Here is a 25,981-nt window from a genome sequence, read left to right on the forward strand (position 1 = left end):
CACACTAAGCCCCTCCTCCCTCATGTGTCACATTAGGCCCCTCTGCTAAGCCCCTCCTCCCTCATGTGTCACACTGAGTTCCTCCTCACATGTCACACTGAGCTCCTCCCCCCTCATGTGTCACATTGGGCCCCTTTGCTGAGCCCCTCCTCCCTATGTGTCACACTGAGTTCCTCCTCACATGTCACACTGAGCTCCTCCCCCCTCATGTGTCACTGAGTCCCTCTCTCACATGTCACGCTGACACCCTCCTCACTCATGTGTCACGTTGAGCCCCTCCTCACTCATGTGTCACACTGAGCTCCTCCTCCGTCACGTGTCACACAGAACCCCTCCTCCCTCACATGTCACACTGAGCCCCTTCTACCTCATGTGTCACATTGAGCCCCTCCTCACTCATGTGTCACACTGAGCTCCTCCTCCATCATGTGTCACACAGAACCCCTCCTCCCTCATGTGTCACACTGAGTCCCTCCTGCCTCATGTGTCATGCTGACAACCTCCTCCCTAATGTGTCATGTTGAGGCCCACCTCACTCACGTGGTACGCTGAGCCCCTCCTCACTCATGTGTCACACTGAGCTCCTCCTCCCTCACATGTCATACTGAGCCCCTCCTCCTTCACCTCACCTGTCACACTGAGCTCCTCCCCCTTCATGTGTCACATTGAGCTCCTCCTCTGTCATGTGTTACACTGAGCCCCTCCTCCCTCACGTCATGCTGAGTTCCTCCTCCCTGTGTTACACTGAGCTCCTCCTTTGTCATGTGTCACATTGAGCCCCTCCTCCCTCATGTGTCACTCTGACACCCTTCTGACATCATGTGTGATGCTGAGCCCCTCCTCCCTCACATGTCACACTGACACCCTCCTCCCTCGTGTGTCACACTGAACTCCTACCCCCTGTATCACACTGAGTTCTTCCTTTGTCATGTGTCACACTGAGCTCCTCCTCCCTCATACGTCATACTGAGTCCCTCCTCACTTATGTGTCACACTGAGCTCCTCCTTTGTCTTGTGTCACATTGAGCCCCTCCTCCCTCATGTGTCACACTGAATTCCTCCCCCTCATATGTCACTCTGACACCCTCCTCGCTCATGTGTGACGCTGAGCCCCTCCACTCATCTGTCACACTAAGCCCCTCCTCCTTCATGTGTCACACTGTGTCCCTACCTCATGTGTTACATTGAGCCACTCCACTCACCTGTCTCACTGACACTCTCTTCCCACGTGTGTCACACTGAGTCCCTCCTCCCTTTCGTGTCACAATGAGCTCCTCCTCACTCACCTGTCATACTGAGCCCCTCCTCCCTCACATGTCACACTGAGCTCCTCTTCACATGTCACACTGAGCTCCTCCCCCCTCACGTATCACATGGAGTCCCTCCTCCCTAACATGTCACGCTGAGGCACACCTCCCTCACGTGTCACGTTGAGCCCCTCCTCCCACACGTGTCATACTGAGCTCCTCCTTTGTCATGTGTCACATTGAGCCCCTCCTCCCTCATGTGTCACACTGAGTTCCTCCCCCTCATATGTCACTCTGACACCCTCCTCCCTCGTGTGTCGCTGAGCCCCTCCACTTTTCTGTCACACTAAGCCCCTCCTCCTTCATGTGTCATACTGAGTCCCTACCTCATATGTTACATTGAGCCACTCCTCACTCACCTATCACACTGACACTCTCTTTCCACATGGATCACACTGAGTCCCTCCTCCCTTATGTGTCACAATGAGCTCCTCCTCACTCACCTGTCATACTGAGCCCCTCCTCCCTCACATGTCACACTGAGTTCCTCCTCACCTGTCACACTGAGCTCCTCCCCCATCATGTGTCACGTGGAGTCCCTCCTCCCTAACATGTCATGCTGAGCCACACCTCACTCATGTGTCACACTGAGCCCCTCCTCCCACATGTGTCACACTGAGCTCCTCCCCCCTCATGTGTCACACTGAGTCCTTCCCTCACGCTAATGTGTCACGCTAACACCCTCCTCCCTCACATGTCATGCTGAGCCCCACGTCACTCACGTGTCATGCTGAGCTCCCCCTCACTCATGTGTCACACTAAGCCCCTCTTCTGTCATGTGTCACACTGAGCCCCTCCTCACTCCCGTGTCACACTAAGCCCCTCCTCCTTCACCTGTCACATTGAGCCACTTCTCACTCACTAGTCACATTGAGCTCCTCCCCCATCATGTGTCAGACTGAGTCCCTCCTCCCTCATGTGTCACACTGAGCCTCTGATCCCTCATGTGCCACATTGAGTCATGTCTTACTCAAATGTCACACTGAGCCCCTCCTCCCTCGTGTCACATTGGGCCCCTCCTCACTCACCTGTCACACTGAGCCCCTCCTCCCTCATGTGTCACACTGAGTTCCTCCTCATATGTCACACAGCTCCTTCTCCCTCATGTGTCACACTGAGTATCTCCCTCACATGTCACACTGACACCCTCCTCCCTCACACACGTCACAATGAGCCCCTCCTCACTCATGTGTCACACTGAGCCTGCCCCCCTCATGTTTCACACGGAGCCCCTCCTCCCTCACGTGTCACATTGAGACACATCTCACTCACCTGTCACACAAAGGCCCTCCTCCTTCATGTGTCACGTGGAGCCCCTCCTCCCTCACCTGTCACAGGGAGCCCCTCCCACCTTCATATGCACACTGAGCCCCTCTCCTCTCGTGTCACATTGAGACATACCTCACTCATCTCTTACACTAAGCCCCCCACTCTCATGTGTCACACTGAGCCCCTCCTCACTCACCTGTCACACGGAGCCCCTCCTCACTCTCCTGTCACACAAAGCCCCTCCTTCTTCATGTGTCACCCAGAGCCCCCCTCCCTCATGTGTCACCCTGAGCCCCTCCTCACTCATGTTTCACCCTGAGCCCCTCCTCACTCACCTGTCACACTGAGCCTCTTCTCCCTCACGTGTCACTTGGAGCCCCTCCTCCCACATGTGTCACATGGAGCCCCCTCCTCACTCATGTCACACAGATTCCCTCCTCATTCACCTGCCACACTGATTCCCCCCTCCCTCGTGTCACACTGAGTCCCTCCTCCTTCAGGTGCACACTGAGCCCTTCCCTACCTCTCTGCCCTCCGCCCTTGGCCGCGGCTGTTGTCTTTTGCACCCCCACTGACTCAGGTTCCATGCATGGCAGAAGGTGGCCCGCACCATGCCCCTGTGCTGCTGGAGTCATTAACCCATTAACCACCGTGGCAGCCTGCCCAGGTGGATGCCTGGGGTGGCGAGGGGGGCGAAGGCCTTGCCCACAGCAGGAAGCCACTAGAGCAGGTCATGAAAGGCCATGGCTCTCCCCCCACCCCCCAGCTCCTCTTCTCTCCCCTGCCTCCTGCCTTTTTGTCTCTTCTTCCCAGTCTTTCATGGCATCAGGAGTCTTGCTGGGTTCAGGACGGCCTTCCTGATGAGCTGGGCCACGTCAGGTGTGTTGTGCCTTCACTGGGTGGAAAGCTTTGGAGCAAGACGTGACACAGGCCACACTGAAGCCCCACCCTGAAAGGACTTGGTCTTGGCCTCTCGGGGGTGCTCCAAGAAGTGGGCAGTGTGTGACACGTGGTAGACAGGTGGTTCTCCAGCCCCCTGGGCACCAGCTTTCTGAGGCCTGAAGGCTGGCGCCAGGGCCCTGAATCTGCATGTTCAACCAGCTAGTCAGCGAGACTCTGTGGTGGGTGGCCCGAGGCCTCACTCTGAGAAACAGCCTTTTGCAAGCAGTAAGCACCTGGTGCTTCTCCTCTTCCCTGCTCCTGACCCGAGGTCTGCCATGCTCATCCTGGCCCCTCTCTTTCACTGCTCATCTTTGTTGCCCTTGGGCCGAGCTAAACTCACCTTCCATGGAGGCCTGACCTTCAGCCGCCTGGGTGTCTGTGTGAAATCCTAGGTTGAAGGTGTTTCTGAAACGCATCCTCTGTTTATTCTGGAAGACCCCGGACAGGGGTCAGGATGAGGGTGTCTGTCTGGGTCCGAGATCCCCTCGTGGTGGTGCCCACTGGCCCAGCAGCAGGGCCCATGGGGTGTGGAGGGCGGGGCTGGGTTGCCTCCTCTTCTCACTTTGGGAGCAGCGCAGGGCCTTTGGGCTTAACTCCCGTCTCCCCCTCACATGGGGGCCCGCATCACAGGCCCCGCATCGGACCTGTGGCCCCTGCAGGAGGGGCAGGCGCGTCTGGACCCGAGTGGTGAGTAGCCTACTGTGTGCGCGGTTGCATGTTTGGGAAACGGGCCCAGCATGAGCCAGGCCTGAAGGCTGGAGCACTTGGGGCATGGGGGTGGGTACAAAGGGAAGGTAGGTGACAAGAGGGGCTGATAACCTTCCCTGGGGTGGACCTTGGGGCTCCCCCGATCCCTGAGTGCTGCCAGAGCTCCCTGGATGCCAGAGATCCTGGGAGGTGGGATGTGGGCACATTTAGGCATGACTTGGTGCAAGCCTGGTGCCCGAGTGCCGGGAACCCCTTGTCCAGAGTCATCAGATGCTTGTCTCCCCTTGTTTGCGGTGTCCGTGATGTCATAACCCATGCAACCCAATTGTCATTTGCTACTAATTTTCTTTTCCTTTTTGTTTTTTGTTTTCTGTTTTTCTCTTTTTTTTCTTCAGGAGGAAAATGGTTTGTATTGTTTTTTCTTAAACTCTTTCTAGGGAGGTGGGGACCTCAAAAACACCCAATGTTTTTGCTTTGTCAGTAGCTCTCCGAGGCCTGGGGGCTGCCTCTCTTCTCTAAATGGGCTTAAAGCCCCTCTGTTTGGGAGTAGCAGCAGGGACTCCGTGAAGCCAGGATGCTGCTGTCTGCTGGTGTGGGAGGCTGAGTCTCCTGCTAGTCCCTGTGTGTGTGCCTGTGTGTGCCTGTCACCGTGGGTGAAACTGTGCACCTCGGTGGGCGTCTGGCCCCTCCACTGTAGGGCCAGGCTGATGGGTGACACATTCTCCGTTTGGCCCCTGCTGAGAGACCCCCCCCCCGCTCTTGGCAGGACTTTGGCCTCAGGCACACGAAGGGTCACCCCTCCACACCCCAGGCCCCCAGGGCAGCCCCTACCGAGCAGGCACACAGGTTTGCCTGTGGGCAGCCAGCCTCTGGGACCCCCAGGGGCTGCCTGAGCGAGGGGTCAGTGCTGGGAGTGACATCCCCACTGTGACCCCAGGCGGTGCCCCAAGGCAGTTCACCACCACCAAGGATTTCGAGAGCCCCCAGAAGTGACATCTGGGAGCAGAGGGGATTTTAGGAGATCCTCTCTCTGCTCCCGTCCCCCATTTGATAACAGGCAACAGGGCTGAGATGAGCACAGTCATTAGCCAGGGCTACCCACGAGTCAGGATCAGGGCCACTAAGGGAGACGCTGGGGTCCTGCAGCTGAGCCTTTGATCTTGACCTATAGGACCCACTCATGGCCTCTTGGGGCTGCCGTCAGGGGCAGATGCTAGGTGGGCAGACAGATGTGGTGCCCCTGGCTCCTAGAGCCGCCATGATGTCAGCTCTTTGTGGGGGTGGTTCCGGGGTCCTGTGACAGTAGACATGCGGGGTGGGTGCGGCAGGGGTGGAATGGCCTGTGGTGACAGAGCAGAGGCCACCGGGGAGGGTCCCCACTCCTGGCTCTGTCTGTTCCTGACTCCTCTGCCTACACCAGCAGGTTGCCTGGGGTGCGGAGGGTGGAGGATAGGAGCCCTGAGTGTCAGCTGTGCTGACCACTTCCTTTGTGAGCCCTGCAGGGTCCAGCGACAGATGAGGAAACTGAGGCAGGGGGTGGGGCATGCAGCCAGCCAGCAGGGGGGAGGGTGGGGGTGGGTGGCAGCCCAGAAGTACTGCTGAACCCCTGGCTTTGCACTTGGGGATCCTCACCATGATCTCTTGGTGCTGCTATCAGGGGCAGATGGCTTAAATAGACGGACAGGGGGCCACAGCCGGTCACCCCTGGGGACCAGTGAGGGCACAGGACATGAGCCTGGTATGCCGCTACAGAGCCTGCAGAATTCTGGGGGTCAGCGGGGGCCATGGTTTTCCTTAGGATGGTGTGAGGGGGAGAGGGGCAGTAAGGGAGATGGACGGGATGTCAGGTTCCTGCAGAGCCCCCGACCTTTGAACCTGAGATCTGCTTGGTGATCTCATGGTGCCACCGTCAGGGGCAGAGTTGAGGGCAGAGTCAGGGGCAGAGTTAGGGGCGGAGTTAGGGGCAGGGGCAGGGTAGACCTGGTGGGAGGGGGTGTGGGGTGTTGTGTGAGGGCCCCCAGGTGAGGGTCCCGGTCGTGCAGGCAGTCGTTCATGTCCTTCCACCATGCCCCAGTTCCCCAGTGTGGAGGGTGGGGGCAGCTGTGCTCTTGGAGGTCAGAGGCTGCCGCTGGATAGGTGAAGCTGAGGCCAGGCAGGGGGCCCTCAGTCTGTATGTGCTGGGCCATGGGTTGAATGGGCCTGAGTGAATCAGTGCCATCCTCCCTTTGCCTGGACTCCCCGGGGGCCCCCTCCTCTCCCCAGGGCAGTGCACCCCACCCTCTGAACAGCCAATTTTGCCACTTTCAGGGCAGTGTGATCTTGGCCTCCACTGAGGATGATAGAGGGGGAATTGTTTGAAGCTGGGGCTCCTCTTCCCGAACCCCCTGCATTAGGGGGCAGAGAACAGCCTGCCCAGCCCGCATATCTTGTGTGGGAGTTAGGCCCAGGCCAGAGGTGAGACTTGACCCTCAGGAGGAGGCAGCTCCCAGTGTCCCCCTGACCCCCATCCCAGTTTGTGTGCCCGGCACGAGGTGGGGCCTATTTTGGGGGGAGAGCCCAGCGCCCCTCCTCCGTCCTGCTCTCCACCATCTACCTTCAGAACAAACCACAGAGTCAGATAATCTTTTATTTTGCTTTATTTTGGGGGTGGGAAAGGTGAGGGGGTGGGAAAGTGGGGGGGTTTCCTCCCCATGGCAGAGAGCGGTGGGTCTGGTACAGCACAGCTGTGCTCAGCACAGTCCACTGGGTGTCTGGGGCCTTCCTCAGTCTCTCTTGGAGCCCCCTCCCCTGTCGTGGACCTCTGGGTCCCTGTGCTATCAGTATTGGGAGGGGAGAGGGAGCCCTGCCCAGTGAGGTCACCCCCTCAATGTCCGGGGAGTCATGGGGACTCTCAAGAATGCAAATCCGGTGAGTACTGGTACGTCGGACGCTCTGTGGAGAGGCGCTGTCCAGGTAAGGGCAGAGCTCAGGGCCAGGCAGAGTCAGGGTCGAGGGAGCTGAACCAGACGGTGGGGGTGGGCTTGCTTTGCAGGGGGTGGGCGAGGGAGGTGCCACAGCGCTCCACGAGGTGTTGAGCGGGGTGGGGGGTGGGGGGCGGGGGGTCAGGAGCCCAGGGGGAGCAGGAGCACCGGTGGTGGAGGTAGAAGAAGTCAGTGGAGCACCCGAGGTCAGTGTCCCAGGATGGCACATGGTGGCCACTCGTCTCTCCGGGGGAAAGGGGGGGTGGGTCCCCGGCACCTGCTTGCTTGGCTGCGTCCGCTGTGCCTGATTCTTCACCTGGCCTTGGGGCATGGGGTCATCTCCTGCTCACCACTGCTCTCTCCCTCATTGATCTCACTCCCAGCTGCAAGCCCGGGACCTGGGCAGTTAAGACGGGACTGTGGTTGTGTAGCCCTGAGCTGGCTCTGGGTCTCTGATGGTTGGATAGTCCGTTGTTAGCACAGATGATGTTGCTGGTTGATGAGTTGAAGAAATTTTTGCCCTTCACAAGTGGGTTCCCCTTGGGTCAGGAGTGGGCGGGAAGGGGGGCGCTTGGGCTGAGTGAAGCAGGCCGAGGCACGGGGAGTCTGGAAGGAGAGGCCGAGGTGGGAGGCAGAGGTGTGGAGGGTGTGGCGCCGGCCGGGAGGCGCTTCACTCAAGGCTCGCACTGTCCTCGTCCCCGGGCAGCTCTTCCAGCCTAGCTTCTTCCCGGGGTGGGCTCGCCCACTCAGCGGTCGGGGACGCCTCTGCGTAGACCGTCGTCAGAAAGCGGATCAGGGCCCTGGCCGCCAGCTCCTGGGTGATCAGGTCGGGCTGCCTGGCGGCGCTGTGGACACGGGGCAGGTGTCGGCTCAGGAAGGCGAGGACTTGGGAGGGCATGGGGAGGTGTCGGAGGGGCTGGAGGGCCGCCACGGTGGTGTCGGTGCTGAGGGCCTCCCGCACGTCGTTCTCCTGCTCGTCCTGCGAGGTGTCTTGCAGGCCGTCATGCAGGCCACACTGACGGTAACGTTGCAGGTCGTCTTGCAGGGCTTCTCGCAAGACGACATCTTCGTCACCCACGACGTGCAGCTCCAGAGAGCGGGTGCCTCCGGGGAGGGGGTGGGCTCCTCCCGGGGTGCCGACTCGGACGCCGAAGAACTCGCACAGCAGCACCCAGAAGCCTGGTGTGAGCTGCAGGCCCCGGCGGGTCAGGGGGAGCAGGGCGCCTTGCTGCCAGTGGCCGGGGCCTGGGAGCAGCCCGGCCAGCTCCTGGGCCGGGACGGCGCTCGTGCCCACGGGCAGGGGCACTGGGGCGAGGAGCTGCGCCATGGCTGTAGCCATGCCGCTGCCGGGGCCGAGGGGCGCGGCCGGGCCGAGGGGCAGCCAGCGCCAGGGTGGGGGCCGAAGCACGGCCCAGGCTGGCGTGGGCAGCGTGGAGAGGCGGCGCTTGAGCTTCAGCAGCACGAGGAGTGCTGCCACGGCCAGGGTGTCCTTCCAGAACAGGAGGCCTCGGAAGAAGTGCAGAATGACTGCTCTGATCTGGGCCATGCTGAAATGGGCGAGGAAGCTGTTGAGGATTTGGTCGATTGGTATCAGAGCCAGGAACTCCTGCTGGAGGTTCCGGCCATTTGGCTCGTCCTGGTGAGGGGCATCTTCGTTCTCGTCTTCTTCCCCGGAGTCTAGTGACCGGTCCCTGGGGGACCCTCCCGTAGAGAACAGCGACCTTGCCCGGGTGGCAGTGTTGTGCTGGAAAGCCCTTTGGTTGAGGTGTCTCGGGGGCGGCAGAGGCCGGCCGCCATCTTGTGCTGGCCGCTCCATGACGTCAAAGTTGAAGTGGGAGAAGAAGAAGACCCAATGCCCGGGGAGAAGTACGGTGAGCCTGTCATTATTCAGAGAGGCTAGATCCTCTGTGTTGAGAAGGATCATGATGGGCTCCTCGGTGTTCTCCAGGTAGCGGGACCACACCGTGAAGGCAGCCCTTATCGGAAGAACCCTCATCTCCAGTTGAGGGTAGGCGACTTCGATAGGCGAGATGCTTCGGGAGTAGAAAGCGCAGCACACTCTCTTGCCGGTTTGGTCGTCTATTTGGATGAGGGAGGCGTGCAGAGCCGTCTTGGTGACGCCTGTGTCCAAGTAGAAGGGGTTCTGCGGCTTGGGGTGGTGCAGGAGGGGCGCCTTGCGGAAAGCCCGCTTCAGGCACTCGAAGGCCTCTTGCTCCTCGTCTCCCCAGGAGAAGGTGGGGGCGGTCAGCAGCAGCCGCGCCAGGGGCTCTATGATAATGCTGAAGCGCTCCACGAAGTGCTGGTAGGGCAGGATGAACTGGATCAGGTGTTTCAGGGACTTCTTAGAGCCGGGCGTGGGGTACCCTGTGACGGTGTTCACGATGCTCTTGTTGAGTTTCACCCCTTTGGGGGTTATGACGAATCCCAGGAACTCGACGGTGTGTCGGTGGAACTGGCTTCTGTCCAGCGAGCAGTAGACGTGGTGGTGTCGGAAGCGGACCAGGACTTGTCGGACATGTTGGAAGTGTTCCTCCTGGCTCATTGAGTAGACCAGGACGTCCTGCCCATAGGAGAGCACGAAGTAACCCAGCATGTCCTTTAGGATAAAGTGGAGCACGTTCTGAGGGATGATCGGGTCTGAGGATAGCGGGAAGGGCTGGTAGCTCTTCATCTCTTGAGGCTCGAAACCAAACGCTGCTTTCCATACGTCTTCTGCTTGGTGTATGTTCATGCTTTCCTCCACAATGGTCCCCCGCAGCTCCAGCTTTGTGAACCATGTAGCTCCGTGTAACTGGTCGAACAGTTCTGGAATCATCTGTATGTAGTCCTGTTTGTTGGTCAGCATGCTGTCCGGGTTCCAGTTTTCATCCCGCGGCCTGGCACTTTTTTGCATCCCGGCACCCACAGGTTCCCACGGCGCGGTGGAGGGACATTCGTAAAAGGTCTCGCTGTGATCACTGTCTCCAGCCTGCTGAAGCTCAGAGGGCTCTGATTCAGAAAGATCATCGGATCCGTCTGAGCTTGGCTGGTCGGAAGTCTCATCATCTGCTTCCTTCGGGTTAAACACGTCGGCCAGGTCGGAGTACAGGGGCGGCAGTCCGGGCAGCAGGCTTATGGCATGTCTTTCTAGTGCGATGCATGGTGGGGGCGGGCGGAAGCACTTCTGGAGGCAGTAGGGAGAGTGGAAGGTGCAGCGGCCTTGGATCCAGTCGACCTCGGGGGTGTGGATCCGGAGCCAGTTGATGCCTAAGATCACGGAGAAGTTGGGGGACGGAACGATGTCGAATTCGATGGACTCCTGGTGGTTCTGATGGATGCACACCAGGGGCTCGGTGTAGAGCCAGACAGGTTCGTTGCCGATCAGTGAGCCATCCACACCTTGGACCATCTGCGGGTAGGGCTTCTCGTAGAGCTCCACGTAGTGCTCTTGGGCAAACCTCTCATCCATGAAGTTGCCGCCCGCCCCCGAGTCAACCAGGGCCTGCACCGCGACGCTGTGGTACGGGTTCACTCTGACCAGGAGCAGCAGGAAGAGGTGGTTGCGGTTAATGGTGGGGCGCACTTCGCAGGGCAGCCAACTGCTCACCATCCACCTCTCCGGGGCAGGTGAGTCGATCCAGGTCAGATTCCGTGGGCGGGCCTCTGGGGGCAGCCTGAGCATGGCCCTTCTCTCTGCCAGCTTTTCTTCTATCTGCAGGATGAGCACAATCAGGCTGTCCAGCGAATCTGGCTGCGGGACCCGGAACAGATAGTGCCTGATCTCCTCATTGAGCCCCTGGCACAGGTGGGCCTGCAGGACTTCGTCCGACCAGCCCAAGGTGGGTACCAGGCCCTGGAACTCGTTGATGTATTCGATGGCGGGGCGATTCCCCTGCCTGATGCTGAACATGGCGTCTTCGGCCACACACAGTGCCTGTCGGTACTCGAACATACCTGACATTGCCTCCAGGAAGGCCGGGAAGTCATCCATCAGGGGGCTGTCTTCATTCACCAGAGCTCTGGCCCATTCTAAGGCCATGCCGGACAGGTGGCACATGACGTACCCCACTCGCAGGCGGTCGTTGTAGAACATTCTCGGGTAGCTTTGTAGGATCAGCTGGCAGAGCACGATGAACTCGTGGTATTCTCTGCGATCACCAGAGAATTTTGATGGGACGGGCAGTCGGCCTGTGTTGATTGCTTCCATCAAGATCTCTTCTGCTACTCTTTGTTGCTCTCGGAGGTCTTGCATGCGGAAGTACAGAGAGATGATGGATCTCACCGTGGCCATGATCTCCGAAGTCTCGGACTCCTCTTCGGGACGCTCCTCCTCTCCCACGTCGGCCAGGTCAGTGTCATTGACTTGTTGGTCTTGGGCTCCCCATGGGTTGACTGATGCTTCTTCCATTCTGCCAGGTGCCTCACCGGTTGGACCCCCCACTTCCTGATGTGAACCGTTGCGTGACTCCTCCAGGTCTTGGAGTAGGTCATTGGGTGGATCCTTTATTTCCCTATGTGGGCCACTGGATGGCTCCTCCATGTCTTGGCGGAGATCAATGGGCAGCTCTTTCATTTCCTGGGCTGGGCCACTGGCCGGCCCTGCCACCTCCTGTGCGCCGCTGGCTGATGTCTCCACGGTGGTGTTGGATGAGCCCTCGGAGGACTCCATTTGTTTTGATGATGGATTCTTACGCTCCATCATCGTCTCAAATGAGTCTTCAGAGGGTTCTATCATTTCGTCGGATGGAAAGGAGTGTTCTCTGAAGACTGGTAAGGTCGTGACGCGTCCGGTCAGCAACTGGGACTGCGGAGATCAGAACCTGGGGGTGGGGAGGACGGGTGGGGAGGAAAGGCAGTTGTTTAGGGATTCACAAGGTCAAGGTTAGGTTCTCCGGGACAAATCAGATGCCCAGCTCATCAGAACAGAGAGATACTGGGGAGAGCTTCCCTTGCCCAGCTTTGAATATTATTCTACCCCTGACCTTCTCCCTGTTCTCCCAGGCTCACTTGGCCTGTCTGGCTTGCCTGCTTCCCCCATGGCCGTGAGAAATTCACAGCCCATAAATTCTGTGGAGCAATAGGCCCAGAGCAGCTGCTGTGGCAGGCAGGCACCTGGCAGGATGCGCTGGCCAATTCATCTCCCCCTGGCACCCGTGCCTGGTCAACCCTCCTTCCCTCCTCTGGTCATCCCAAAGTCACAGAGGTCATATGTCAGTGCCACCAAGAGTTGTCCCTGGCAGGCAGGGTGCCCTGGAGCAAGCTCGCTCCCCCCTGTTGTGAAGTAGGAATCTCTAGCGGATGCCTAGTGTTTAACAAGGTCAGGGGAAGAGGAGAAAATGGGCAGTTGGCCGCAGTCCCGTCAGTTGGATCAGCAGCCTAAAATAGCTCTCACTTCCTACCCTAGATTCACAGTAGAAATTGGGCCAGCGCAGGGGGAGGAGGGCAGACGTAGAGGTCTGGCTTTTATTTTTTTTTCCAAAAATTTTGATAAAGCACCTACTATGTGCCAGAGACTTGCACACTGTGACTTGGTCCTCACTCGGAAGTTTTGCTGATTTCTCATACTCTTTCATCAATTTCCAATCTCCCCAGCTCTGAGCCCTCGGGGAGATCTGCAGATCCTCCCCCCACCCCTCCTAAAACTGCCACTTTCCCAAGATCACCCTCTTTGTGGGGGTTCAGGCATCAATTCCGCACACGCGAGCAATCATATTTACCTGCCCCTTCAGTCTTAACGGGGGGGGGGCTGGTTCTTCCCTCTAGCAGACACCCCCTCTCTGTTACTGGCTGGTTTCTCCCTGACCTAGGGGTGTCTCAAGGAGAGCTGGGGTAGCGACTAAGGGGTGGGGGTAGGGGAGGGGGAGGGCACGAGATATCGTTGACCTCTGATTGTCTTGAAATGGAGTTTTCGCAGTAGAGTCATGGGTGGTTTGAGTGGGCTGGGGCTGAATTTAAAAGAGATGTCTGGGTTGGGGTTATTTTGTACATATCTTCTCTGCTGGGAGAGTAAATTGAGTTCTGGTTATCCAAAAGAGTAGCTCTGTGGTCACCCCTCTTTCTACAATTAATACCTTTTGTTACTTCTGAGTACTCTCTGAGCCACCAAGCCCATCTCTTAAAAAAAAAAAAAGGCATTCCCTCATTGGCTAAAATCCAAACTTTCCAACAAGATAGACTATTCCGATCTGCTGTTTCTCAAAATTAAGTACATTCTTGTTAGCATGACAGTTAATTCCATCCTGCAGAGCCTCTGATGAAAAGGTTTTGTTGTTTATTTACTGTTCACAATATTAAATCCAAACCTTTTACCATAACAATTCCTGACACAGAAACTCACCAAAATCATTCTCTGGCTAAAATGCAAAGGCTTTAGAATAATAGAAAATTCTGCTCATGTCATTCCTTCAGGTAGAGATTACATTTTTAGCATGATGCCCCGGTCACGTAAGATCACCATCATCCCATGCAGAGCATGGCACCTCATTGAACTCATTTGTCATCACCAAAGTCCTATAAGGAGTGTGCTACCACTGCACGATTCCAAGGTTGAATATAAAGTTCTGACTGAAATATAAAATGGGACTGACTAACTCATCTGCAGACTCCTCTATTAGAAATAAAAATCTGTCTCTTCAAGCCCTTAATTGGCTAAAATTTAAAATGGAAAAATTTGAATTGGCTGAAATTTACATTTTAAAGTTGAAAAATTTAAGTTGGCTCAAATTTCAAATTTCAAATATAAAATCTGTGCATGTCTTAAAACTGTTAAAACCCTTTATTGGCAAAAATTGAAAATTGAAAAATTGAAAATTTTAAATTGGCCAAAATTTAAATTTTTGAATATGAAATCTGTAGATCTCTTAAAACCCCTAAAATTCTTTGTTGGCTAAAATTTAAAATTTAAAAATTTTAATTGACTGAAATTTAAATTTTAAAATTGAAACATTTAAGTTGGCTAAAATGTAAAATTTTAAACATGAAACCTGTATCTCTTAAAATTTTAAAACACTTTATTGGCTAAATTTAAAACTTAAAAATTTAAATTGGCTGAAATTTAAATTTTATTTTAAAAGATTTTATTTATTTATTTGAGAGAGACAGAGAGAGTACATGCAGGGAGAGGGAGAGGCAGACTCCCTGCTGAGTGGGGACCCCCCTCAACGTGGGGCTTTATCCCAGGACCCTGAGATCATGACTTGAGTCAAAGTCAGATGCTTAACTGACTGAGCCACCCAGGTGTTCCCGAAATTTAAATCTTAAAATTGAAAAATTTGAATTGGCTAAAATTTAAAATTTAAATATTGAAATATTTAAATTGACTAAAATTTAAAAATTTTAAACACAAAACCTGTATATCTCTTAAAATTTTAGAACACTTTATTGGCTAAAATTTAAAACTTAAAGATTTAAATTGGCTGAAATTTAAATTTTATTTTATTTTATTTTAAAAATTTTTATTTATTTATTTGAGAGAGAGACAGAGAGAGCACAAGCTCTCTTAAATTTATTTGAGAGAGAGAGCAGAGTGTTTGAGAGAGAACACGAGTGGGGGTGGGGAGGAGCAGAGGGAGAAGGAGAAACGGACTCCCTGCTGAGTGGGGATCCCCGATATGGGGCTCCATCCCAGGACCATGAGATCATGACCTAAGTTGAAGTCAGACGCTTAACTGACTGAGCCACCCAGGTGCCCCTGAAATTTAAATTTTAAAATAGAAAAATTTAAATTGGCTAAAATTAAAATTTAAATATTGAAATATTTAAATTGGCTAAAATTAAAAAATTTTAGGCATGAAACCTGTATATCTCTTAAAATTTTAAAACACTTTATTGGCTAAAATTTAAAACTTAAAAACTTAAATTGACTGAAATGTAAAATTTTAAATATAAAATCTATATAGCTTTTAAAACTTAAAAGTCTTAGTTGGCTAAAATTTACAATATAAAATCTCAGTATGGCTCTTAAAACCCTTAAAACCCTTTATTGGTTAAAATTTAAACTCCTTTACCAGATGATTTAAAAACTAGATTATACCCCTTTTAATATAATACATATATATTAATATAATACAAATATGTCTTAGCGTATTTATGAATTCGATGATGTAACTGATGAAATCATTCACCTGTCCTGTCTTCAATCTAAAATCTAACATCCTTGACATGTTACAAAATCCTGATCTTAACACTCCTTAGCGTCAAAGTTCAAACTTCTAGCACGAAAGTTGTCCCATAATTGCTCTATTTAAAACGCACAAAAGTCTATTTTCATTGCTTAAAATATAAAGTTCCAATCACTTAGCATAAAATAAAATAGTTTTGCCGTGTAATTTATCTGCAAACGGATGGATATAAACCCCCAAATCTTACCAGGCGACTTCTTAAACTCTTGATTGGCATAATTCCAAACCTCTAAGCATTATATAAAAATTTGACCGTGCCATTCCTCAAAACAAAAGGTCACACTTCCTTGCAAGGTACATGAATTTGGTCTTGTAACTTCTGCTTAACAAGCCTTATAATATCTCCTAATCACCTATGAGATAAGATCTGAACTGCTTAGCCAAAAATACACATATTACTATATCATTTCTCTGCAGACTCCTCTTATCAAACACAGAAATTTTACCATGTCACTCTCTTAAAATCTCTTAATGGCTGAAATCCAAATTCCTTAGCACAGCACAAAAATGTATTCCTGTCGTTCCTCAAAATAGGGTCCAAACTTCTCAGCATGCTATGTAAATTCAGTCACATAACCTCTGCCTAAGACCTGCCCCGCCTCTGTATCACTTGCTATAAACAATCCGATTCTTCAGCATAAAGTACAGAGAGGTTGCCCTTGTGCCAAAGGGTGCCTCCTCTGAGCTGTCGATATGCGTTCATTATCTGGTTCATCAAATCCAGACACCTTAGCATAAAATATATTTTACCGCTAATTCCCCTGACAAAACTCTCATCAGTCACTCCTTAAAACCCTTTACTGGCTAAAATCCAAACGCCTCTGCATGAGGGTTCAAAAATGAGATCATATCCCTCCCCAAAATGAAATGCTCGAATGCCTTCGACTCTCACATAAAATCACATCTCCTTGGCATGTTATAAAAATCTGATCATATTAACTTTACCATAAAAACCCACTCTTGTAGCTCTGCCAAAATGCGATAAGTTTGATCATGTAACTCCCAATTTAAAACTTTCCAAGATTTCTTCATTGCCTTATAACATAACGTCCCAACTACTTAACATAAAATGCAACGTGGTACCATGTAATTTATCTTCAGACTGGTCTATAAAAAAAAACCCCAAATCTCATCCTGTCATTCTTGTAAACCCTTTATTGGCTTAAGTCCAAACTTATTAGCATGATATAAAAATTCGATCTTGTCATCCCTTAAAATAAAGTTCACACTTCCTAGCACAGCATGTAAAATTTGATCTTGTAATTCCGCCTTAAAATCTTAACAATGTCTCTTCATTGTGAAATTATGGAATCAAAGTCCAAATTCTTAGCATAAAATGTGAATTTTATTTTGTAATTTCACTGCATATTATTTATCCACTCCAAACAAAAAATCTTACCATGTCACTCTCTTAGAAATTTTTATTGGCTAAAATCAAATTTCTAGGCATGTACAAAACTCCAATCATGTCAGAGCCTCAAAATAAATTTCAAATTTCTTTGAGCATTCCCAATGTTGATCATATAACTCTTACGATTGAAGTTTTTCAACTTTGGTGTCAACATCCATCAAATCTCTGAATGTCAGATGTTGGCACTCCCCAAGCTATAAAGTGCAAAGGTTTTTGCAGGAGACTTAAATTTGTGGCTGTTACTGTTTTTCTCTTTACAGTTTTTCAATGTTCCCTGTATAATAAAGTCCAAAGCTGTTAGCCTTAAAACACCTTTTTTATGTTTTTCTGCACATTTATCTTCCATAAGCAAAAATCTCACCATCACATTTCTTAAGACCCTTTGGCAAGAATCCAAACTCCTTAGCATGATACAAAAACTTGTTCCAGTCACTCCTCAAAATAAAGCTACCCCCAAACCCCAAATCTATTCCTAGAACCCCGCTTAAAATCTTTTCCTGTATTTTCATCACTAACGACATGTCTCAACATCTCGGCATCTTCAATCATGGCGTTCTCAGCGTAAACCCTTTCGGATTTCATGTCCAAAGCATAAAATCCAGATGCCTGAGCATGAAATGAAAATTGGACCAGGTATTTGTTATATTAAAAAATCTTTACGTTGCTCTTCACTAACTAGGGAATAAAGCCTAAGTTCCTTTGCACGAAACCAACATTTTTCGTCCTCCCTAATTTCTCCATGCAGTTTCTTGCTCCTCTCACACTTTACTCCTCAAAGACTGGGTTTCTTACCTCCTGTCCCCGAACTCATTTTAATTTTATAGTTCTGGATCTTTTTATATTGTTAAAGTCAGTTCCTCTACCTACGTTTCATTAATTCATTACAGCAACGTGTCCTGATTCTTTTTTCTGGACCAGGCACTATGTGAAGACCCCGATGGGAAGAAATGGAAGCAGCCTTGCCTTGCAGAGAGGACATCACCAGCGGTAGAGATGAGGACCACGCCCTCACGCTAAATGTCGTGCTGGAGGTGAGTGCAGGGTCCTGGGGGGCAAGACCAGGGGGTCTCCCTCTACTGTTGGTGAGTGTCTCCCTCGGGGCTCTGCTGGGCTCAGCTGCCTGCCCCTTTGTGAAGACATTGGCCATTGTTGGGGCCATGTTTTGTAAAGCGAAGGCGTCTCTGGCCTCCCACGTCTGGCTTTCTACGTGGCTACGGGCTTCCTTCTGACTCACCCCTCCCTCCTCCTCCCCCTCCGGCCGCGTGCCCGTCTGCTGCAGCTGGTACAGCCCAGAGGCTGCCCGGCCTCTTCTTTGGGCTCCCCAGAGGGAATATGGTCAGTCCAACAGATGCAGCGTGATAAATGCTCAGGTCTCAGGCCTTAAGGCAATTTCTTTAAGAAACATCTCTTGATTTGGCAATTCTCACCTTACCCAAAAAGAAAAAAAAAATTCAAATTCAAAATCAGGATTTAGTGCACCTGGTCCGGGTCAGAAGTGCCCTCGAGGTCTTTGAGTCAGACCCTCTGCCCCCCGCCGACACTCATAGACAGACACCCCAGCCTCACCACCTTCAGTGCCCAGAGCCTTCTCGGCCAGGTCAGCTCCCTGCTTGCCGCTGAGCAAGTGGCCCATTGGGTCAGGGCTGCCAACGTGAGTCTATGAAGGGTTGGGTGGGAGGGGGGGCAGGGGGGGCCAATCCCTCAGCGAATACCTCGCCCTGTCGGCTCACTTGTACAGTAAAGGAAATCTGATTTTAAAAATAGAGCTTGGAAGAGGAGATGAGGGGTATTTAGGAGCAGATTCGAGCCTGGGGCGGGGATCAGGGGAGAGGTGAGGACACGGGAGGGGGGCACGCAGCCCGAGTTGCTGAGGAGGAAGGTGGAGAGCCAAGAAAGAGGAGTCGTGAGGGCAGAGGGGCGTGAGGGACAGCGGGGATTCTCTGTCACGTTCTCCGCTTTCCTGGCCTCTCAGACACTAGGGGTCAAACCTGTGGCCCTGTCGCGAGGGGCATCAGGGCTGAGGTCAGGGGAAGACCCTCGTCCGTCTTGGCCTGCCTCCAGGCCGTCTTCAGAGCCGCTTGGGTTTCAGGGACACAGCGACCCGGTCTTGAGGGCTGAGTGACTTTGAAATGAATATTCCCCCCAGTTACTCCCTCCATTGCTCCAGACCTGCTGAGCGTCACTGTGGGGGTGGGCACGTGGGGACACTGGTTGGTATTAGTTATTTTATTAAACTCATGTCAAGGTCAAGATCTTCCCTTGTGAGGCTTGGGCTGGGGCTCCTTGGTTTCCTGGTATAGACCAGTGGTGGGGTCACTCTCCCCCCTCAGCTTGCCAGTTGGGATTTCTGAGGCAGCTCCCTGAGAGCCCCAGGAGGAGCTTGGGTGGGTCCTGGGTCCTGTGGACTCCCGTGGACTCCCGTGGACTCCTGATTTGCCTTCTTATCCCCCTGCCTTATGGATTAAGACCACTTGGGCCTCATAGCTGTGAGACCCTTCACATCTTGACCCAGAACAGCCAGCCTCAGTTGCTTCCTGCTCTTCACTTGGGGGCTGGGGCCTGGGGCCTTGGAAAACCGTTTCATGGCGAAAACAGTCTCTGGAAGGGGGGTTGCCATGATTCAGGACAGGCATGGAATGACAGCAGAGCTTGGGCTGGCCCCAGGGCTTCTCCACCAACCCCAAACCAGCTGCATGGGGTACCTCCTGGAAAAGGTTCCTCGGCCCCTTGCCTCTTGAAGCCAACGAGGTGAGGGGCTGTGCCCCTGAGGTAGCAATGTTTCTGTGGCCGAGTCCCTACACCCCCGCCCCCGTCCACTGCTTGACTGGCAGCTCCAGGGGGCAGCTGGATCACTCTGCCCAGAATAACCCTGGGAGGGATTGGGAGAGGGGTCACATACGAGAATGTCCTTCTTCTTTGGGCTGCCCAAATGGGCCAGGCCAATCAGCTGCTCCCCAGACTGCTCTTGCCTTTGAAGGCAAGCGGGCAGAGGAAGGAGCCGCGCCAGCTGCCAGCCTGGGGCCCGTGCTGACTTTCAGCGTGACCTTCTCCTCCTGGGCCCTCAGTTTCCCCAGAACTGCAAGGCGGGCTTGGGCAGGGGGTCTTCTCATTTTGTTCCTGTAGCTCTGGGGTCTTGGGAGGTGCCTGAGGGGTGACTTGGGGAGCAGCGATGAAAGGAGGGGGTTGGCTTGAGCAGGTGGAGCTCAGAGGCCCCACCCTGCCTCAATTCCAGAAGCTGGGGGGGGGGGGTCCTTGTACTATTTAAAAATAGTATTAGGAATTGGGGGTCCTCACACTATTTCATTTGCAGAGAGCTTCCCCCGTATGGCTGGTTCCTCTTGGGGTTTGTCCCGTTCAACATTGGCGTTGGGAGGGTCTCAGTGGAATCTGTCTCTGGTGGGGTCCCTCTGGGCCTGGTGTTCTTCTGGCTCTGTGGACGGGCCAGGAGCCGTAGACCCAGGAGTGGGGTGAGGGCGCTGAGGGAAACAAGGGGCACTTGGCCTTGGTGCGGGTGGAGGTCAGGCCAGAGTGGGAGGCCGACTTCTTTCTCAGGGGAGGTGGGCCCTTTGTAAGCTGGAAAGGGTCCGAACAAGGAAGGGCCTGTGTTTAACGTGAAGACTCTGGCAATTTTTAGTTTTGGAATACCTGCTGTAATTGGTCAGCCCTCAGACAGCATTTTCACGCCTGGGTCAACTTTAATTTCCCCCCTTGCCCCCTGAGGCAACAGCGTTCCGCCTTGCAAGTGATTGCACCGGGGCCTGGGGGCTGAAGTGACTTCCCCGGGAGCTCTAATTAGCAGTGGCCATGCAAGGGGGCCAAGACCACCGGGTGCCCCCCAGCAGGCCGCTGGTGACTGAAGCTAGTGAGGGGTGGGGTGCGTACACGCGGAGGCGAGTGCCGTCCAGACAGGGATAATTAGAATTTATTTATTGAAACCGATGTTTCCCTGGCGTCTGCTCTGTGTCAGGCATGACCCTAGCAGCTTGACCCCCAGACACTGACTTTGCTCCCGCCAAAGCTCCCCATTTCACGGCGCTGAGAGAACCCAGGTCAGGAAGGAAGAGGCAGTGTGGGAAGCCAGGTTTCCCTGTTTCCTTCCTCCAGTGGCTGGAGAGGGCAGGAATGGATGCCCGGGGCGGGGGGGGGGGGGGGGGACAGTGGCCATCTGGGGATTTGGGGACCCCGAGGGCCCCTTGGCCAGAGAGGCCACTTTTGTTCCGTGGCATCCGTGTGCTCAGCCTCGTGACCCAGTGGGAGGCCAGGCCCTCCCTAGGAACGGGCCTCCCTCTCCCTGAAAAGCTCATGTGGTCATTGCCAACTCATTTTGGCTAATTTGGTTGTCGGCAGAGGGACAGAACAACTGGCCCCGGACCTGCTAATTATAGCTGCTCAAGTATTTGAACGAGGTACTGCGTCCCCCATGTCATGGTGTTTTCCTGCAGACAAACTAACCCTTTCACCTTTGTTCCTGAGTGCCGGCCAGCCTACCCGCCCCATGTATCACCCAGGCAGCCCACGTCCCCCAGAGAGCCGCCTCCCCGGGCGGACGTCAGCATGGGACCTCCACCCCAGTCTTACCTCTGATGCAAGCGTTCAGTGGTTCCGCTCCTGTCCCGCTGTCGGCTGGAATCTCGCTTCTTCCTACAAAGTGATTGGATACGTTTATTTCTGTAATTAGGAGAGTCCAGGCTTTGGGTCATGGGTGCACATTCCCCTGTCCCCCACGGCACACCCCACACCTCCTTCCCTGTTTCTGTCCCAGGGCTGAGTCACTTTGCCCCCTTTGGGTCCCTCCAGTTTGAGGACTGACTGCCAGACGCTGTTCTAAATCTTTGAATCCTTATGGCAACCATGAAGCTCTTGCTGTTATTGTCCCCATTTTTCAGAAGAGGAATCTGAGGCTCAGGGGCGAACCTCTAATCCTTAGCAGGCCTGACCTCATTCTCCCCCTGGCTCGGACAAAGGCGTGCCTCCTGCTGGCCTCGGGGACGGTGCACAACCCACCGAGGTCCGCAGTGGCGCTCCCGTTCAGCTCTCCCCACGGACTCCGGAGCTTTCGGGAAGACCCCAGTTCTTGCCAGTCCCCCATTTCGCTCTCAGCAAGAGCAAGAGTCTGTGTGAATCTGGGGTCTGGGCCCCTTGCTTGACCCCGAGTAAATCTTTTAGCTCCCTGAGCTTCAACTTCACAGGCAATTCTAAGTAAATCTTCCCAGGCTGGTGGTCCTTCCCTCACCTGGGGCCCCGTCCAGGGGGACCCCCGTACTGTTTTGTCCCACCCCCTGGTGTCCGTGTGCATGTGCTACTCCTTGGTCCCACCCTCTGTTGGCACACAGTAGGGCTGCGGGCAGCAGGTGAGGCCTGAGAGGTGGGTTCTCAGAGGTGGATAGAACTCTGAGCGGTTTCCTTTCTGCCCTCCCAGGTGGCTGGAGGTGAGACTGTGCTTCCCGCCCCGCCCCCCACCCCCAGAAGGGAGCAGGTGCCTGGCCCAGGATCGAATCGAAAGGTCTGCGACTTGAATTTATTTTTTCTGAGTTGTAAATTTGGACAGCTTGTAAGTGTGTAGCCCCCTCAGGATGGAACTAACCTGCCCTCTTTATTTTGCAGCTGAGGCTCACTGCCCCCTGGATGGGCAGTGAGTCGTGGGTTCCAGAGGCCAGGGTGCGGACCCAGCCCCCGCCTCCCCGGCCCCCGGGATGGCACCCTTACCCAGAGGGGGGTGGATGCGGCCCTCCTAGGCTGACCTCACAGCAGACCAGGTGTGTACGCCCTGTCTTTACGCCACACAGGTTCTGGGGAGGTAGAGACCTTACACTGCATTAATATGGTAATATTATTAAAAATCCAGAATAATGCTGTTACTCTGTTATATGTAATCAAGGGAGGTGTTTAAGTCTCTGATCATGTACACAGGGGTACAACAAGTGGGACCTCTCTGGTGGGGGCTCAAAGGGGGCCCAAGGGGCCTGCTGGAGGGGGGGCAGAGAACACAGACTCCCCTGGGTGACTTTTGGTCAGATGACGGCCAGTCCCCCTCCCCTTCTGTAGGATGGAGACCGTCCTCTTTAGGCGTTGCCTTGATGCCTTAAATGAAATGAAATAGAAAATGCCTGGCACATGGTAGGTATTCAACACAGATAAAAACAATTCTTATTTGAGGCGGATCTGTCCCCTCCCTGTTTGAAAGCCCTTCTCATTTTTCTAGAACCCAGAGGGAGGACGAGGGGAGCAGAGACAGTCGGGGGTCAGTGTTGGGATCCAGAGAGCCTTTCCTTGAGTCAACTATATAACTTGGACTGGCGCTGCCTGGATTTATGAGGCCTTCCGTAGGAGTGAACGTCTTCATGTTGAATGACCCTGGCCCGGAGGTGGACGCAGGTGATGTCAGCCCGGATACTGCACTTTATTTTTCTTTATCCTACCATATTTCATATCTGAAAAACTATGACAAATACTTTAAAGTATTCACCAGGACCAAACCCAGGCCAAAATAAAATGCTATGTAATAAACAGCAGAGCCTCGTGTGCGGGAAAGGCGATTAAGAGCTGGTCACACTCGCAGAGGGCTGGTTAACCTGTGCTCACATTTCTTCCGCACAAAGTCATGGTCAAAAATAGATCCCTGCCTGGCAGAGGGGAGGAAAGTTCTAGAAGGTCCCCGTCTGTGCTATCGAGAGGAGTTAGTTGATCTGTGCAGATGGCGGCCAGGGTGAAACCGGACGAGGGCTCACACTGATTTGGGTTGAACGTTGGCTTAGTTTGGTATTCTGGGGGTCTCAGAGCTTCAGCGTCTCCATCTTTAGGTGAGACTGAGATGGTTTCGCTGCGCGTTTAGCCCCGTGCCTGCTCAGGGATTCTGACAGCCTAGACAGCTGGGAGGGGGCCTGGGGAGTTGAGTCTGAAGCTCAGTGAGCAAGCAGGAGTTGAGGTGTCTTGGGGAGAGGGACACAGGGGGGCAAGCAAAGACCTGTGGGGTTGCTCCCCTTTGTCCTGGAACTGACAGGTCAGAAATACCCATGCCCTTGAGCCACACTCCCTCTTGATGAGACATGGGGGTGGGAAGATGGCACTGTGGGTTCTGCCCAGAAAGCTGCTGTCCGGGGATGCGGCGAGGCCCCGGCTGTTGGCCAGCCAGCCGCGTGCCTGTTGACTATGCATGGGAGCTGCGGGGCCACTGCTCCCGGAGGCCCGCGCGTCCCCTTCTCTGGGCCCAGATCCTGTGACGCTCTCCCGGAGTTCTCATTCCAGCTAGCTAATCCCCGAGAACACGGGCCAGGACATTCGCTTTTGGGGCTTCTTAAAGACCGAAAAGGGTGCATTGCAGACACCCCCGCCGGGGGGCTCTGGAGGGATTTGGGGCCTGGGGGCGGTAACATCGCAGCCGGCAGGCCCGCACCTGCTGGCCTCCTGTCACTGACACGCCGCTGGGAGGCCGGGGGCTCCGGCTTTAGAACATATAAAATTAAAAGAGGAATGATCTTTGGGATAAAATAAATCCCCCGTGTCTGCAGAACTTGTTTTGGGGATGTGTGCCCCATTCTGGGCCATCAGCCAAAATGCTCTTCCTTTTGTTTTTGTAAAAAAGGAAAACAAACCCCGCCACCCACCCCACAAACAAACAAATGAGAAAAACCAAAAAAAAGAAAAAAAAAAAAACCACACACAAAGTGTTTATTTTAATTATGCAAGGAATGCGCTGATAATTAATACACTCATTACTAAAAATCAAACACTGCAGATAAAAGCCAAAGCCATCTGGCAACCCCTCCCTCACTCCCAGCTCCCCCCACCCCCAGCGCATTCACTGCTGTTACCAGTTTCAGGTGTGCAGTTCCAGATATTTCTCTGTGCATTTATGTATGTATATAAATAGACCTCTAAAATATATGATTTTGTTTATTTTTTACATAAGCTACATCACAGTGTACATTTTCTTCTGCTTATTTTTCTTCCCTCAGGAATCTGCCTGGAGATAATCAAGATCGACACCGTGCCTTATAACACACCTTAGTACCCTGTAATCTGAGCGCACTGGGTCTGATTTAACCCCCTCACCGCTGTCGCGAGAGCCCCAGGTCCTTACCCCGTGGGGACGGACACGGAGCGTGGGGCAGGTGTAAGTAATTTCTCAGGAGCGGGCTCACAAGTGTTTATGACATTATCACAAATGAATATATGGATGCATCAATTAGCAAAATAAAAGAGGGACATGCCTGGACCAATGATGACAAAGTGTTTATGAACAAAGGATCATGATTAATCCAGTTCTGCGCAAAATACTGAGGTCCATTAAAAGACAATAGGTCTCGGCTGCTTCATTCTTTTTAAGAGCTGTTTAATATTCCGGGGTATGTATGCACCCTTGTTGATTAGACCCTCTTCTATTGTTGAAAATCCCAGCTGTAAGTGTGCTGGGGGGGGCGGCGGTTGGAGAATGGGTCCAGATAGGAGCTCTGGTCAAAGTCCTGGTTATCTGGGTGGGGTGGAGGGGGGTCACAGGTTCATGGCTGCTTGTCATATTCTTTAAGAAAATAAATAAAAATAAATACATAAGATAAAAGTGGACCTCGCCCAGATAAATGAGCATGTCACGAACTGAGGTTTTAATTCCTACGATTTTGTTCCACTGATGCCTGCTAAAAAGGACCTAAGCCATTCCGTGTTTTGTTATTGCTAATGGTCCCGCAACGAGCATTTTTATAGCTTAATCTGTAAGCATGTCCCTGGCTGTTCCTTTATCCCAGCTTCTTGGAGGTGGGGTAGCTGGGTTAAATGGTTTGCAAAGTTTATTTTCATTGATCTTTCTAAAATGCCATTTTGACCTTGTCACTGTCTTGCTTTAAATCCTCCTCCTGACTTCCTGGAGCTTCTGGGATGAGGTCCAAGAGCCTTAGCCTGGCATGTAGGACCCTTCAGGGTCTGGCTGGAAGCTTCCCAGCCTCATTCCCGTCCCCCCCAACCCCACCGACCCCTTGACCTCTCTAGGCGCCCCGCGAGCTACCTGCTCCTGTCAGTGTGTGCCCTGCCTTTTTACACTTGGGGGCTTCGGCCTGCCTTCCCAACCAGCTTCTCCTGAGCCTTTTAGACCAGGCTTTGAAATGTACGTCACGCTGAACTCCCCCCAACACCTCGTTCAAAAGTCCAACAAAGCACAGTCCCCATAAGTGCAATGCCTCATTGACATGTTTTCCTAGTTCGGGAGAATGTTTTGCATTTTTCTAGAATTCA

General features: G+C 53.1%; 1 protein-coding gene, 1 long non-coding RNA gene and 1 other non-coding gene across 3 annotated transcripts in view; 2 read left to right on the plus strand and 1 right to left on the minus strand.

Annotated features, from left to right (window-relative positions):
• Positions 1-7,374: 7,374 nt before the first annotated feature.
• Positions 7,375-12,987, minus strand: RTL1 (retrotransposon Gag like 1). The gene has a single exon (XM_032405945.1). It carries the CDS (start codon positions 11,898-11,900, stop codon positions 7,857-7,859), a length of 4,044 nt encoding a protein of 1,347 aa, XP_032261836.1. The 5' UTR covers positions 11,901-12,987; the 3' UTR covers positions 7,375-7,856.
• A 3,070-nt stretch (positions 12,988-16,057) lies between these two features.
• LOC116633300 overlaps positions 16,058-25,981 on the plus strand; it is a 66,217-nt gene continuing 56,293 nt past the window's right edge. The window contains exons 1-5 of the long non-coding RNA XR_004299610.1: positions 16,058-17,787; positions 22,176-22,259; positions 22,361-22,512; positions 22,959-23,131; positions 24,712-24,869. This is a non-coding gene — a long non-coding RNA (uncharacterized LOC116633300). The remainder of the gene's footprint in view (positions 17,788-22,175; positions 22,260-22,360; positions 22,513-22,958; positions 23,132-24,711; positions 24,870-25,981) is intronic.
• Positions 24,968-25,044, plus strand: LOC116633444. Its single transcript, XR_004299722.1, has one exon. It is a non-coding gene; the product is annotated as a small nucleolar RNA SNORD112 (small nucleolar RNA).

Source organism: Phoca vitulina, unplaced genomic scaffold, assembly GCF_004348235.1.
Source record: "Phoca vitulina isolate PV1807 unplaced genomic scaffold, GSC_HSeal_1.0 scaffold7, whole genome shotgun sequence".
Taxonomy (NCBI): Eukaryota; Metazoa; Chordata; class Mammalia; order Carnivora; family Phocidae; genus Phoca; species Phoca vitulina.

Excerpts from the sequence above, each read along its gene's own strand:
- RTL1 (XM_032405945.1), bottom strand. The coding sequence starts at position 11,900 with ATGATAGAACCCTCTGAAGACTCATTTGAGACGATGATGGAGCGTAAG.